Source organism: Tigriopus californicus, chromosome 5 (assembly GCF_007210705.1).
Source record: "Tigriopus californicus strain San Diego chromosome 5, Tcal_SD_v2.1, whole genome shotgun sequence".
NCBI classification, from domain to species: Eukaryota; Metazoa; Arthropoda; class Copepoda; order Harpacticoida; family Harpacticidae; genus Tigriopus; species Tigriopus californicus.
Genome location: NC_081444.1, coordinates 15,968,488 through 15,984,713, shown reverse-complemented (window position 1 = coordinate 15,984,713; position 16,226 = coordinate 15,968,488). Strand labels below are relative to the sequence as shown.

Sequence of the window (16,226 nt, the reverse complement as noted above, 5' to 3'; positions counted from 1 at the left end):
TTTTCCGTAAGAAATCATAACCAATTAATACTTAACATTGATCTTGCTCATGTTTTGGAAAATCTTCGATTATTCCAGTGGTGGTTCAATCTTGATACAAATTGTCTCAGGGGGAATCTATTTCAATAAATGCTATTGTCCTGGCGTGGATCATTACTGACTCGCGATGAGGCCCTTCGGGATAAACTTCATGTTCTTAGACGAAATGCTCTCCAAACGCTCCCCATCTATAAGCGACCGAGTAAGTGTCATCCACTCTCAAACTACTATCACTATCTCAATAGTGTGAGTGCATGGTGTTGCATAATCTGCTTTCATGTTCTACCTTCAGTTTATCCAAACTCTGGTGTTCCTCCGGCCTCGATCTTGGCCAAAATGTTTCCAACAAAGCCTTTGAGTGAGTTGCAAACCTTAACCTTGGCTCAGATATACTAGCTCAAAGATGAATGGGCAGCTGAAGTGGCTCAAAGAGCAGCCAACCTTAATGGAACTCAAAGCAGGCGGAAACGAGACACTGGTCGCAGACAAGACAAACTATGGCATTGCTTGCACGAGAAAAACGATCAACTAATGACGATGGAATGAATGGATTCTCAACTCTCTTGAAGACTAGTCATAGCATATATGGGGTGTTCACTCACAAGGGAGATCTTGCCAATTCTACATCATGCACATGCTCTAATAAACCCACTTCCAAAGTGAGAAAGATCATATCCACTTTGGTGGCATGGGATGACGACTTGGTGGATCTTCACTCAGAGGTGTTTAAGCAATTGAAGTTGATCATCGAGACTAAAGTGAGTTGGGTCAAATTGCTTACGGTTTTAGGATATAAAAGCAACACAAATCAAACTTGATTGCAGATAGATGACTTGTACACTGCCAATGACTATTTACTACAAGATGGATACGCAGGGGCCACGGTCATTGGTTTATCACTAGTCGAATTGGATGTGGAATCAACCGGCTCGCGCAGGAAAAGAAACGTTGGAAATTCAACGTCGGGAGCAAATACCACTGCAACGAACTCCTCCCAAGCTCTGACTACCACCCAAAGACCAACTACCACTACGACACCAAAACCGGTAATTGTCTCTTGCAATGGTATTCATCAACGTCACTAGAATTAGTCTTTGCTTTTTAAGATCAACGATCGTGTCAGGATAGAGGTTGAGATCGTTTTTGCGGGACGCGAAAATCAGCCAGCACCCATGAAAGACTTGGACAATATTTTGGCAGGAGCCCCCAATCTTGGGCTTCAAGGGGAGCCTGCTCGAGGTAACACTAGTTCAAGTGCGATCTGCTCCAGGGGGGTAGCTAATGATGTGAATACTATCGGTTCCAGCGGCTGATTGCAAAGGAGAAACGCTACCCAATCTCTTAGCTCCATCTTTCATGACCACATCAACATCCAGTTCGGATTTAGTTCCATCCGGCCAACAGATCCAATACAAATGCTCAAATCCTGGCGAAATGTTACCGTTTGAGTTCGACCATGACTCGAATTTTGCTTTGGAGGTCAATTGTGTGGACGGAGCATTTATTAGGCCTGTTTGGCCCCAAGCTTGTGTAGTCGAATCTTTGTGCTCAGTGGTTCCCAATCCTCCAGATGGCACTCAAGGAATCAACCTAATCCGACAGGACAATCGTACGCAGTTTCGTCACGGAGAGTTTGCGTACTTTGCTTGCCAGAATCCCGTAGCCGTTTTAGACGATGACAGTGGGCGGAATGTCTACGAAATTGAATGTTTGAGCGATGGAACATTCGGTAACGTGCAATGGCCCAATTGTTATTTGGAGCCGACTTGCACTAATCTCCCTGATCCACCCGTGTCGTCAAAAATGGTTCGGGCTACAAAAACGACTTCTGTCAAACTTGGAGATTACGTTCTTTTCGAATGTGCCGAGAAGGACAAGTTTTATGAAACCGAATTTGTAAGCAAGAAAATGGTGCCGGTCAAGCCCATATACTTACTAATTTAACTTTTCCCTTTTTTTCGGATTAACAGGGCCCTACTATGCCTGTTTTGTGTGAGGGAACACCGGAGAATCCAACCATTAATCTAGCTTCTACATGGCCGGAATGTAAACCGCTATCATGCGTTCCAATGGGCCAGTCGGGATTGAACTTCACCCAATCGGTTAATGTCTTGGAAACATCTTGTGCCAGCAATGACACCTACACGATGTACACGGATGCTCAATCTCATGAAGGCTACATTATTCCCAAGCGATTCCATTGTGGCACTTACAAACCCAATGATCCTACACATGCTAGCAAATGCCTTATTGAAGAACATGGACCACGTAAGTCCCTACAAGACAGGACAAGGCTGAGTCCATCAATGTAGAGTAAACCAAAATGAGGCTAATCTCTTGCAGCCAAAATATTCTGGAACGAAATGGAGATTACTTCCATGAATTGGAACCCACAACTTACAAATGCCAAAATGAGTCTTTTTAAGAATGAGAAGGCTGAAGTTGAAAAAGAGGTGAGAATTGTTCAAGAAGGAGAACCCCGTCAAAATTGACTGAACCATTTTCAGCTCAACGCGTTCTATTTGGCAAAAGCGGACCTGTTGGACCAGGGCTACTTGCGCACAGTTGTTGTGAAGTTTCATCAAGGAGCCCTCAAAGGTTTCGACGCTAGCGCGGGATCAGACCAATATTGTGTCAAGGTCACTGTGGAACATCAATTTCAAGGAGACACCACCCTTGATCTGGCTACTTTAAAGAACACGCATCGAGCATTGGTTCAAAACGTCAGTGGACATCTATCCGATCAATTTAGCATTGTTGCGGACACAATCGTATCAGGTGAGAGAAGCGCCTAAATCCAGTTACAATTACGAATCTGTTTCTTTAAAAAGGCGTCCACTTGCCTTTCTTGCAGATATACAAAAATGCCACAATGATACATTGTCACCGTTTTTTAACTCGAAATATGTTGTGACGGGAGCAGATGATCTTAGGGAAATTGGTGAAACCGTAACGGTGCATTGTGCTGGGGGGAAATTCTTGCGGAAAGACCAATGGGACGAGGATGACACGGATAACACGCTTACTATTCGATGCAAGCCAAATCGACGCTTTGATGTACCTCCTGCGGTAGAATTTCCTGATTGTGCTGCCAAGTGCCCAGCTCAAAAACCGGTGGCCCCACCCGAGCACAAGATAGTACTTAACACAAACAAGAGCAGCAATGCCATGGAAGCCTGGGAAAATGAAGAGATTTGGTGAGTTCATGATGACTTTCGAAAACCCTTTGGTTTCCTAAAATTTCATCACTTAATAGCGATTTGAACCGGCAGTCAGTTCGAGAAAAATGTGCAGAATAGCAATGTACGCTCACACCGTAAACTTGATAAAATATTGTGCGAAAAGGGGACGGTTTCATTAAAAAAGTATCCTGTTCAGGTACATATGTGAAAGCAATCTCGATGGTTTGGCTGGACTTTCACCCAATGGAAAAGAACTGGAGGGCACGGACTTGTGGGAGACATCCATCAAGTGTGGAGCAACAGGAAACTATGTGCTCCCCAGAGTGGAATTTGATTCGAATGTGACTGCTCTTCCCAAATGCTTGCCCAGACGTAAGTTTCTAAAGTTTCCCATCATTACGGGAATAATTTTTGCCCATTGTTCCTTACTTTTTCAGCCCGAAGATGTCAGTGTTTAGGGGACATGAAAACCCCCGCATCTGCGAAAACAATATTGGATTTGTACTGCCGAAATGTCACTTCTAAAATAATGCCAGGAAACTATCGTGACGCTGTTACCATGAAGTTTATGGATGAAGTAGTGCCAAGCAAAATTCGGTGTGGATCTCGGGATCCCTTATACATGAGGCTGGAAGATCAATGCAGCTGCTATCCAACTGACGGGGAAGGAGCTGGTAAGTACGCGTTTAAACAATTTTATGATCACTTTTTTTACCGATTAGAAATTGTCCTTCTCTCTTTTCAAACAGACGATGGGAAGTGGATGACCATGGAAATCCTTAACATGGAATGGCGCAACGAATTGAAAGACCCACGCTCCAAGCTTTTTCAAGAATCTAAATATATCGTAGAAAAGGCTGTATGTGATGTTGGCGATGATATTGAGCTAGCTGGAAATGTCTTTAGGCAAATCAATTTACATTTTTTTTCATTTGTAGATGGATGAAATGTACTTGGATTATTCCGTTACGTTTACCGCTCAATACGTCCGTTCTGTGGTAATGGCCTTTTCAGAGGGAATCACGGACCTAACAATTCTAAGATGGCAGCATTTAAAAGCAGCCAACCAGACCAATGACACGGACATTCACACTCTCAATTTCTTGGGTGATCCAATTTTGGATATCTTTGAACCTACCCTCAAGGAAAAAGAGGCCGCAATGAAGGCTGCCGAATTAGCCGCAGCTAGCGGTCGGACTCTGCCCGAGGGCCCTCACGCTAAAAGCGTGTTGGTCCGCTTAGAGGTCCAATTCAAGAGAAGGCAAAGCCATTTCACGCCCGATTACGTCAAACAAATCACGCAATTGTTGGTTGAAAGTAGTCAATGGGTTAAGAACACGCTTTGGATCAACCCGTCCTGTTTCACTGGAGCGGATGAGATCTGCTACGTATCAGGTTAGTTTGCTAACAAACACATCCGTTCTGTATACGTACCGAACATCGACGCAAATCCTATTCCAAAACAAGGACACCGTTTCACCACTGTGGAATTGCTTTTGGCGCCCATTACGAATCGGTATCTTCAGGGTTCGTAATGTTTGTTTCTTGCTATAGATGCTGAAACTTGCAACGACAATTCCTTGGATGCTATTTTCAATTTCGGACTAACGCATAGCAATGCTTTGGAGAAAACGGCCATTCCAATTTCTATCGGTTCCACGATTGATCTAATGTGTGCCAGAGATAGCGAACGTGTGTCAGTGGATAAGTATGATGAGAACCCTACAGATTATCGAATCACTCTCATGTGCAAGCCCAACGGGGAATTCGATTTCCCGGAAGACGATGAATTTCCGCCACCCTGCTTGGCTTGGTGTCCTGGGAATAAACCTGTTCCTCCAGAAAGTACTGGCCTTGTCATCATGCCAAAATATGACAATTTAAAGTAGGTTGTGTTACTCCCAAGTCAAAACTTAATTATTGGTCGAATTTCTTCAAACTTGCACTATGAAAGACATGAACAATGCTTTGAAATAGGAAAATACTTTATCATGTTTGTAATTTTCAAAATGCATAAACCATGTGTGCTTTTCAGCGACACTTTGGAAGGTGACCACATCGCATACATGTGTCTGGACTCCTCATTGGGTGTGAATGCGGGATCAAGCAACTATATTGAGTTCAAGTGCATCAATGATGAGCCACGTGGGCGTTACGATATGCCGCTAGCCAACCAAACTTGGCCCCAATGCATGAAAAGAACCACTACGATAGAACCACGTAATACATGATAAACGTTATCCTCCACCACTTAGTTGGCTAGATTTATGGCAAATTGTTATAAGGTTTAGATAAAGACTTTTAGGGTTACTAATATCGTGTTAGGTTAGGTAAGGTTAGGTTAGATTTGACTAGACTAATATGAAAAAAGAAGCACCGCCAACTAAATGGTGGAAAATAACGTCTGCCCTTAAGACAGCCTTCTTTCTAGAATCTCTCCGTTGATTAACAATAACCTGTAATTTATTTAACCCCCATCCAGCGATTCGATTGGCCATGGATGCATTTCTCAAGCAATCCGATCGAGACTTGATCAATCGAAAGACCGAGGAACTCTATCTGAGCAAACGAAATGCTGGAGATGAGGACCTGATCTTGGGGGTTCTTATCCCATGCATGATTGGTAAAAGAGGAGATTTAGCAAAAAACATGATATTGAATAAAAGAGCTAATGTTTTGTTCCAGTTCTCCTTATCGTCATTATGGGATGCTTGTGTTGCACTCGAATCGACAATCCGCTCTGCAAGTACTGCTCGAAAAACTACGTTCCCATGTGAAACCAAAATTGACGAGACTTTGTTTCAATTCATTCTGTATGAATATGGTTCAAGAGAAGTGATATTTTCCATGACATATCTGTGCGTTTTCATTGCTATTGAGATTGCTCCTGGCTCTGTTTGAAGTTCAACGAGAGGAACAATCTTTGGAAGTGCAATCTTGAATCGATAAATTTGTTGTGGGAGTGTGCTGATAAAAACGGTTTTAAAGCGTTCTAGGATTTCCCTACATCTAATGCATTATTGGATGGCATCGGCGAGGCTGGTTTCAAAACGTGTATCTATATTTACTAATCTTTAAAAACGAATCAGAGTTGATCATTATCCTATGAGGGATGATGCGAACAAGATCATATCAATCTCGTGAAGATCGAATCTAGAAACTAACAGCACACAAAAATATGCAAAACATTTTCTGGATGAAATCAAATTTTGTTATTCTTGTGGGTCTCTCTTGAAATAAGGAAGCCCAGGGCAATAGCTTCATTTGGGCTGACAAATTCTTTAAAGAGAATATCTCCGTAAAACGGATGTTGTCCGAAATGCGGTTGCAAACAAAACTTCACACTGGTTAATAGCATTCATTTTCAAGCTCAAAACATGAGGGTCCTCATAATCGTTATTCGTCGGTATCATGAATTGTCAAATATTGTTCTCGAGTTGCCTTGAATCCGTTTATCGAGGGGAAACTGGAATTTCGAAGAAGCAGCCCATTCCCGCCTTCAGCAAGTGTTGCTCTGTCAACGTACGATCGACATTGATGTCAAATAGAGCATCGAGACGATTCTCTTTTCTCTTGATCACGACTTGCACTCGACTCGAAAAATTGGCCACTGATATCCACTGACTCATTGGCTTGCTTGTCGTCATTCAGAGGTGTGCGTATGCCCTAAGATTGGCTTGGCCCGTCAAATGCTTCGAAGTTTCATATGCTTCAAATGGTTAAGTGTGTTTTTTTCATTCAAATTTTCCTCTTGGGTTTTCTTGTTCATATAATGTAGAATTTCTGCATTGAAATCATGGAAGGTGTCTGACATTCGTGGAATCGTTTGAACCGTTATCATCGCACTCTCCTATGGTCTTCCAATTCGTTGTTATGTTTGAAACTTTCACTGAGGGACGTTAGGTTAATACCGCTCAACTACAATCAGTAACCTTTTCTATCTAATTGTTAGATGATTATTGAAACCAGTTTTTTACCTAACTGAAATCCACGACAACTAAAGTAAATATTTTTTGGCGAAATGGGTCATGATCCAACCTCTTTCATCGGTTGTCCCGTGGCAGACAGGAAAATGCAAGGAACGTGATGGGTCACTTCTTATTATCATAATTCTCTAAGAACTGTTGTTAACCCACTGAAAATAACAATTGAAACACAGCAAGTGGACTTTGAACAAGATCAAGGGTTTTTGCCAGTTTTAGAAGTCATTTGTAAGTTAAAGGGGTCAATTCGTTAAAACTATATCATTCAACCATTTATGCCCGTTGTGGTTCAAATAACCTTATAATTTTGACAGACAAAAGCTACCAAAGACAACAAAACTCATTCTGGTTTTCTACAAGCTCAATTTTTTGATAGATTCGACACTCTTTATTGTCCTTATTGTCCTCGTGTTGACTTTGGAACAACATATGTGATTGTTCTGATTGGAAAATAGTCGAACTAGGAAACTTTGGTTGGTCAGCTCATGTATGGGACTGAGTTGTGGTTCTTGCGCATGTTCTGATCTACTCCCACTCAATTACGTATTTGAAATCGACTATGACTTCCAATCCCGAGTACAGTCCTTATAGATTTGAGACAATGAAAATGGAAACATGATATTTATGCATCACCGCACGTGGTCGATCAGACTTTGCATTTGCAACGGCCTTTTCTTATCTCAAGCTAATTTTCTAAAGTGGGTTTCTACTCGACCACTGCAGAAATGGATATCACTTTAAGGACTGTAGCAAGGGGCGATGGGGGGATGAGAGAGCGAACCTTGAGTTGGTGATATCCCAACAAATTCATATAAACAAATCAAAGGACAGAATCCAAGGATTGTCGATCATATCCTGCTAGTTGCAAGTCGATCTAGAATTAGGGAAGTGAAGAAAAAACAACAATACTAATCCATCCTGGAAAGTCCCAAAAGTGAATCCGGTGATTTAAATTGAACATTGGTTTAGAAGGCCGCAAGGTCTTGCCCGAGGTGCAATTCTTACTCCCAGTCAATCACAAATACTCATCAGAACGAAGTGCTGACATTCAGATTATTGAATCAAAAAGGTCGCTCTCATCGCCCAACAGTCAAACAATTCTAAGAAACCCGAATTTGAACCCATTTTAAAACCCATGCAACTCAGAATCTGGAGCCAGTTGAGTGGGAACAAGGACATGTGTAAGATCCTGTTCCTCGCCCTCTCCCTGATTCTGTGTTCGCTCAGGTCGATCCATGGTTTACCATGGCACAATCAGAACCAGCCACTCTTCCAGAGAGTCTCCAAAATTCATTGTCCAATGGGCACTTTCTTGGTGAACGACGGTCAAGGAGAGCGTTGCATCTCAAGGGGAAATCCCAGGAGCCGTCCTATGGGAAACATCAAAACTAACCGCAGGGGATTTGACTTCATTTTTGCCAACAATGAAAACAAAGTTGATGTGGAATTCGCCAACCCCAGCACCACCACACCCTCGACCACCACGAGGACACTTTCCTGGGAGCCTCAAGCTCGAAGAAGCGAGAACCCTTTTGACCTTAGGCAGAAACTTCCTGTTAAGGAATTCTACCACCACGAGGCCTTTGGCATTGCTCTACCGCAGGAGGACGACTATTTGTCTCGAGCTCAGATGGAATGTCTCCAAAAGGAACAAGTCTACTGGCCTCAAGAAAGGGAGTGCTTCCCCTTACTTCAACAAGGGCCGTGCAAAGATCATGAATGGCTGGTCATGCGAGAGAAGCCCAATTCCGTCGATGAGGTAGAGATACATTGTCAGAAGCGACCTTGTCCTTGCCATGCCAAGGACCCCCTTCTTTGCGAGGTGTGGTACGAAGATCCCAATGCTGCTGCGGACTGCAGTAACAAATGTCGCGTAGCCTTGGCAGCTGAACAGGATGGAATTTGTGGATCAGGCGAACAATTGCTTTTAAACCCGTTTGGGCGGGCAATCTGCGGCTGCCGAGGGGATCCCGTCCACATGAGATCCAGCCTTGATTATCGATGCCACCCTTTAGGCTCCCAGGGCCCTTGTCCATCTAACGAGACCCTGGAATTTGTTCCATCTTTAAACAAGGCGGTTTGCCTACCGACTCTTTGTCCGACGGGAATGGTTCTTCATTCCGATTCTGGGCGTTGCTTCTATCTTCATACTCAAGGACCGTGTGCCCAAGATTCCGAGTTGGTCTTGGATCCTGAGTCCAAGCAAGTGACATGTCATCTCAGACCTGGACAAGTCCGAAAGAGGGTGTTTGATTTGGCGCCCAGTAATCCACTCCGGGAGAGCCGTAATCGGGAGCTTCTATTAGGAAAGCTTCGAGTTCAGATGTCAGATTGCTCGGTAAACAGCAATTCTATCCAATGTCAGGATCAAGATCGAACTAAAAAGCTCGAAGTCCGACCCATGTTGGTTGGCTTGGATGAGAAAATGAGGATGATCCAAGACCGGATGCGTGAGCAAGAGACTCGAGCTCGCGGATTTCTCCGATGGCTTTGGAGCTTCAATCGACAATAAAGCTGGCTGCTAGACGAGAAACTGAATGCGTATTGCGTGATGTGTGGTAACAAAGAGTATTACTATGTTGTTTTTAAAAACTAAGTAAACCCTCGATGATGTTCGACTCAACTGGGGAGAGGATTTATCCATGATTATTTGTAAATTGAATCATGATTTGCGCTTTGAGGCTGGTGGTTATTTTGTGCAATAGTCTCATAAAAGACAATAAAAAGTATTGGCTGAAGAACCTTGATCTGTTTTCTCTCTCTGGCAAACACATAGAACTTTATTTCTCTGATAGGAAATTTGATAATATTCTAATAATGATATAATGGTCGCACTTGGAGTAGCCGTGAATAGTTTTTCATTTTTGACGATCTCGGTGGATAATCGGATTTTGCGGCCAATTCTCTGAATCTGAATTCCAACCGGGGGAATATATTGATGTCTTTCAAAGTAGAAATTTTGGGGGTGAGATCCAAAAATAATGCTAGAAGTGTCCTTTCCTTATGAAGAGGTAATTTATAAAAGATAGAAGTTACAGTATGTATGGTGATCAGTATAAGTAGTATATAAAGAATAAATAGATACTTTGCTAAACGGAAAAAAGCACATCTTTGAGTTTTTTTTATAGAGTGTGATTGTGGTAACCTGTCTCCGAACGGCTCCAAAGTTATTCCTTGACGGCCAATATGGATCGATTTGGGATAGAAATTATTTAGCCACGGGTGCTCGCGTGGGTGGGTAACATTTGATTGAACAGATGTGGAATCAATAAAGGTTGTAGCGGTAATGATAATCAGGTCTGAAAGTGGGACCAATTACAATTTGAGGTAGTTTCGATCGATTGTAAACAAGGGGAAAATGTCTTGTCGTTTAAGTGGCAACGTTCTTACTGTTTGTTGTCAGTGACCACTTCTTTATATTTGGTGAAATCAATGCCCAAAGAAAGTTGAAAGGAAAATAGAGTTCCCAAAGCGAGAGGTTGCGATATAAATGAAATCGAACCTTTCGCGAGTGTTGTTCGAAAGAAACTGTGTGACTTTGCCTTCGACCGCATGATCTTGTGTCACAAAGTCCCAAATTCCAAGGTAAGTTCAGGTACAGTGGGGCTGGGTCATGTAGAATGAGAAAAAGAGTGAATTAAGTTGTGCTTGCTCATCAAGATTAAGGGAAAGGAAGTGATCTTCTGGTCTCCATTATTTGCACGGAATCGTCGTTGGAGTGAGAAGTGCCTGATTCTCTTTCGACGGCTGGGATTTTTCCTCCTTATTTCCATTACGTTCCGCGCCCTCTGGCATTGGGCAAGTGATCTTGGCAGACGGGTTGTTCAAAACAGTGTTGACCAAATCCACGTGATCTTCGAGCGGGGTAACAATGACTTTGCGATGAGCAGGAATATCGTCATCATCATCTTCATCATCATCATCATAGTCTTCCTCATCCGTCTCATGATGGTCTTTATGATCAGAATGGTGGTGTTGGTGTTGATGGTGATTTTGGTGCTGGTTGTTTTCGTAGTCTGGAGATGTGGGACGAGGAGTATCCTCCTGAATTTCTTTCTTGATGGTGGCCTCAATGGCCGAGGCGAAGTGGAATGGCAAGTTACTTGACAAGCCACCTGATTCGGTTTTGATCTCATGACCTTGTGTTGGTGATCGAGAACCTGGAATGGAAATGTATAAGGTTTATTAGCTTATGCTTGGAACTGAACATTAGCCCAAAGTTACCTTGTGAGTGGTTGGAATTGGAATTTAAGCCGGCTCGATCCAGGGTTGTGGGCTTCTCTGCTCCCAAAGCAATATCTTCGTGAGTGGGTTTGCACGTGGTGGTCTTCCAATGAGTGCGCAGACCAGATGCGCTAATGTAGGATTTGGAACAGGTACTACAGGTGTAAGGTCGTTCATTGGTGTGGAGACGCTGGTGCAATTTCAAATGCACATATTGGGTGAACCGAGCTTCACACTTTTCGCAAATGTATGGTTTCTGACCAGAGTGGAGCCGCAAATGCGTTTTCAAGTTGGACGTGGAGCTGAAACGCTTTCCACACTCTGGGCATGAGTGGGGTCGCTCCCCTGGAAAATGCGAAAAAGATCATTGAATTACTGAGATGTATTTGTGCTAAAGTGGCGTCACTTGTTTGCTTACCTGTGTGAACCAAATTATGTTTCTGTAGGTGAGCCAGTTGAGTGAATTGCTTGTGGCATACATCGCATTTGAATGGGCGGTCACCGGTGTGGGTACGCAAGTGAACTTTTAGATTGGAGAGTTGCCCAAATACTTTATCACATGTTTCACATCGATATTCAATCTTGCCATCTTTCTTCTGCAAAGGATATGGCAAGGACTTATAACCCCTTGTCCCATCATGCGTTCCAGACATGCCTGATAAAGAAGGCGTCGGTGAAGATCCTGGATGTTGAGGTGCTGTGGTTGGGGGAGCTTGGGGCAACGGTAAATGCCCAAGATCCAGACTATTAGGGGGTGGGTTATTTGGAAACAGTCTGGAAAGTGCCTGGGGAGGCCCTCCATTTGTAGGCAAGGTTGGAAGTTGTGGCGGGTTAACGGGGAATCTCATGCGAACTTGTGGAGCAATATATGGGTTTTGCGGCACACTGGCCGGTAATTGCAAATGAGAAGGGGACTGCGTGGGATAAGAACCATTCAGCATTAAAACGGGCGGTAAATTGGACTTCCCGTCTGCTTGTGGTGCTGTGAAAGGGATTCTAATCTGTTGAGGAATTGTTGGCTGGTTGGGTAACATTGAAGGTGGTGCTTCGCGCTTCACCAGCACGTGATCAATGGAGTCCCGACGCGATGTTACACTTTGCGGAAGAAGGTGTTGCTGGGGTAAAGTGACGCTATTGACCGAGATGGGCGTTGAATATTGATGGGCCACCGGTGGTCTGCTCACTGTAACATTGGGCTGTCCTTTATGAGTGGGGTTATTGAGATGCTGATTCGGGTGATACTGAAGTTGATGAGCAGGTTCTACGTTTAAAGGCAACAAATTCCTGGGTGGGCTCGGACTTGACCTTTGGTGAACAGGAGAACTGCCTCCCGATGAACCACCGCTGTGGTTTTCCGATTTGTACATTTTCATTTTGTGCCTTCGATAGCTATTGGAAGTTTCTAGGGATTCAATGCTTCCCTCGGTAGAGCATCTCTTCCTCCTTCCCCTGTTGGGGAACTCTCCGGCTTTTGTTAGATCCAATGCATTGGGTGAGGCTGACCCTCGGCCATTAGATGGTGACGTGGTACCAGCAGGGGAGCCCGTGTATCCTGAATCGGAAATGGGACTTCCCTTGCGATCCCCTTGGAACATGGAATGTGCGTAACTTGCCTCGCCGCCATGGTTATGATGCTCCAAAGTATCAGGTACCCGGGTATCGTCTTGTCTGCTCATGAAGCCCGAAGGGATTTGGTCCTTGAGGAGCTCTAACTGTTTCTGTTTTTGGAGGATCTGCTTGACTTGCTCCATGGCTCTTTGCTTCTCGGTCTCCAGTTCTTTCTCTTGTTCCTCAATCATGCCCAGGCTCTTAATCATCTCACCACCGGTTAAAGGAAAGCCTAAGCGATCAGCAAACTCTCGGCAATACCACACAGTTAACTCCTCATCGGCTTGGATGTGTTTAATGGTGAGGAAATAAATCTCATTGTCCTTTTGGTAGGCCACTAGATTTTGAGTGGCTGTTTTATAAGCCGGTTGAATGTAGCGCATCCAATTAGCTCGTGACGAGTCTTTGCCGTCAATGTAAAACTTGATGCGGTTGGCATTCTTGTCATACACTCGCCAGAAGTAAGTCTTGTCTTGACCCGGTTCCACTTCTTCTGTACGATAGACCACTCCAACCATGGGTCCAAATTTCGTACCCCGAGGGATAATGTCCTTAGCCCACACCCCAGACACTGAATTGACGGCTGAAGGTCGGATTGCCAAATTCGGGGGCAAGGAATCCCGTGCACGTGCTTGACAGACTTGAGGTGTCTGAGCATCTTGAACAGTATACACTGCCAAGTTGGATAGGTGATCCTCAGGAACACTTTGCCAACTCTCCATCTGCAATGGAACAGGGATAATGTTAAGATTTCGTTCAAAAGCTGGTTAAGCCACGACTAAGAAAGGAAAAGTGATCAGATCGAAAATCAGACTAACCTCTGTTGTCACTGTAAAAAGTTTGAGGCTACTAACAAAGCGATTGGCGAACAAAATAAAGATTGCACTAACTGTTAAGTTTGTTGATTGGTTGCCTCGTAGCAATGTCTGTTGTGACAATTCACAAAAAAAAAAACAATATCACGATTCACATTGTTTCATGGACGACATCCAAGAACAAAAATCTACGTCGGACTCTCGGGGCCCTGAACCATTTCCATGGAGAGCTTACTCTAAACTGAAGAGGGAAAGAGATTTTGCCTTCACCACCCCTCTCTCCTCTTTCTTCCTATATGGAGTATGACTCTCTTTTAGTGCGAGTGAGTGTGGTGTCTCTCTTTTCTCGATCGCATTATTCAGACATTCGCTCGTTCGTCCGTTCGTTCGTTCGTTCGATCCTTCGTTCGTCCGTTCATTTATTCCCTCAGTTTTCGGACAACGGCGGGCAACACTCTGGCCCAAGCCTCTGCCAACTCCCCAGTCTGGGAACAACGCGTTGCCCTCGCCGACGACGACGACGACAACGACTTCGGGGAACGATCTTCTCCTCGGTTTGCGGAGGGTCTCGTCGAAAGTGCAATGCCCTCTCCATTTCATTCCCCTCTTCTTCCTGACTGAGTCTCCACTCTCTGGCTAGCTAGATGGATGGATGGATGGAATGATCATGGCTATGGGCGCCTGGATCACAACTACAGACTGAGGCAGTGGCTCCTACTCCAGTTCGTTCATAAAAACCCCCGACAACTTCTGTGTTGCCTGAAATTTGGTGTACCAGGTACCGACCACGGCTACAATTCCAAGTCACTTCGACTACTTCAGTCCATGAAACGGCCTACCTACCTAGGTGCTCTTGAGCCTAGGATCATGGAAGGGGCGCGTATAGGGAATGTTATATGTACGTACGTTCAGTACGAACATTGAATGGTGTGTTTGAGGGCATCAGAGAGGTGAAAGAGGAGAAGGCGGAGGTAGAAGAAGGGCTTCTGACTGACAGACTGCCTGGGTGGCTGGCTGACTGGCAGGATGATTGGCTGACTGCATGAGAGAACTCAAGTGGCTTTGTTGCCGGACTTGTTCTCCTACATTCACTCATGGGCTCCTGATGGCCCCTTGGTGCTCAGAGAGTGTTGCTTAGCAAAGCATGGGGCAATGGCTTCGTTCTTAATACTGGATAGGATGAGTAGAGGTGCCAGTTGTGGTGGTACTGGTGGTGGTGGTAGCGACATTGACGGTGTTGCTGGCGGCACTGTCGTTAGGTATCTTTCACCTGGGGTTGTGGTGGTGGCGACTTACCACTCTCTCTGGTCTTGTTTTCATTTCAAATAATCTCCACATAAGAAAGGGAAGCAGTCTTTCCTCCGATCCAAGCTGACTGACGTACACATCCTAAGGCACTTGCCCAGCCCAAATCGTTCCTCAGGCCCCTACCAATTTGAACCCCACCAGACTTTGGGTGTATTATGATTATGCACTATTGCCAGTATTCTTCTGGTATTAAAAAGTCTGCCATTCCCAATTTGCCCCATCTAGGATGAATTTGAAATCATCTATCTTCGCCCTGTATTGTGCAAGCATGTGGATTCTCACAAGTTTGGTTGGTATTTGCTTGGAAGATGAGAGAAGGGAAGAGAGGCAGGCTCTTCTCTTTGTGCTCTCCCCTAGAAAGACGCATTGCCAACTGAAAGTATGCTTGCTTGCTTGCTTGCTTGCTTCTTGGAAATGACGTTCCTTTTCAACGATTACCTGTAGCTACTCTCACACCGTATTCGGAACTTGCTTTGCCTTCAGAGTTTTCGCTTTATTCCAGAGATTTCCACGTCACGAAAAGTCTTCAAAATTAGAGATATTTTTTCCTACCGAAATGAAGTTTTTCAAGAAGCCCATTAGTCCTTCGTATAACTTATCATTTGGTAGGCATTTTGCTCCTCGTATTGGAATCATTTTTATTACTATCACTATCATTACATTATCTTCATCATGTTCACCACCCTGCTCTTCCTGCTGCTGTTGTTCCTGCTACTGGTGGTGGTGGTGGTGTTGCTCCTCCATCAGCAACAAAACCACCTGTACGTACACGTATTGCAAGCAGAGTGAGAGCATCGAGGCAACAACCACCTTGAGATATCACCTTCCTTCCATGGGACCTTCGCTCGTTCGTTTTTTCGTACGTAAGACGGCAATCAATGCGTTAGATCGTTGTTGCTCCATACCATCCGGCATACAACCCACCCACCCGAAGAAAACATGACTACCTGAACGTGAAGACTGCGGAGGGAGCTTGGCCATTGTGCCCAGACACTGCCTTGAAGTGGGCAAAGAAAAGCGAAGTCTCTTTAACTGTTTACATGGGAGAAAGATTTGAAGCAAGTCGA

At 44.3% G+C, this 16,226-nt stretch overlaps 2 protein-coding genes across 3 annotated transcripts in view; one reads left to right on the top strand and one right to left on the bottom strand.

Moving 5' to 3' along the window:
* Window positions 1-468: 468 nt before the first annotated feature.
* LOC131881271 (uncharacterized) lies at window positions 469-6,076 on the top strand. The gene is made up of 16 exons (XM_059228088.1): window positions 469-797; window positions 864-1,085; window positions 1,146-1,278; window positions 1,346-1,935; window positions 2,010-2,307; window positions 2,383-2,492; window positions 2,547-2,817; window positions 2,894-3,236; window positions 3,418-3,593; window positions 3,659-3,895; window positions 3,971-4,080; window positions 4,160-4,616; window positions 4,776-5,106; window positions 5,257-5,441; window positions 5,704-5,844; window positions 5,907-6,076. The coding sequence occupies exons 1-16, from the start codon at window positions 537-539 to the stop codon at window positions 5,996-5,998; spliced, it is 3,957 nt and encodes a 1,318-aa protein (XP_059084071.1). The 5' UTR covers window positions 469-536; the 3' UTR covers window positions 5,999-6,076.
* A 3,887-nt stretch (window positions 6,077-9,963) lies between these two features.
* The window catches only part of LOC131880611 (PR domain zinc finger protein 1-like), a 21,357-nt gene continuing 15,094 nt past the window's right edge, over window positions 9,964-16,226 (bottom strand). Inside the window, exons 1-4 of one of the 2 annotated variants that reach the window (XM_059227279.1) lie at window positions 13,855-14,113; window positions 11,847-13,758; window positions 11,429-11,773; window positions 9,964-11,364 (exon numbers count right to left, since the gene is read on the bottom strand). In XM_059227279.1, the coding sequence (XP_059083262.1) occupies window positions 10,898-11,364; window positions 11,429-11,773; window positions 11,847-13,758 (2,724 nt within the window). In that variant the 5' untranslated portion in view covers window positions 13,855-14,113 and the 3' untranslated portion in view covers window positions 9,964-10,897. Of the gene's footprint in view, window positions 11,365-11,428; window positions 11,774-11,846; window positions 13,759-13,854; window positions 14,114-16,226 lie in introns of those variants that run through there. The other variant, XM_059227278.1, reaches the window with a different exon arrangement.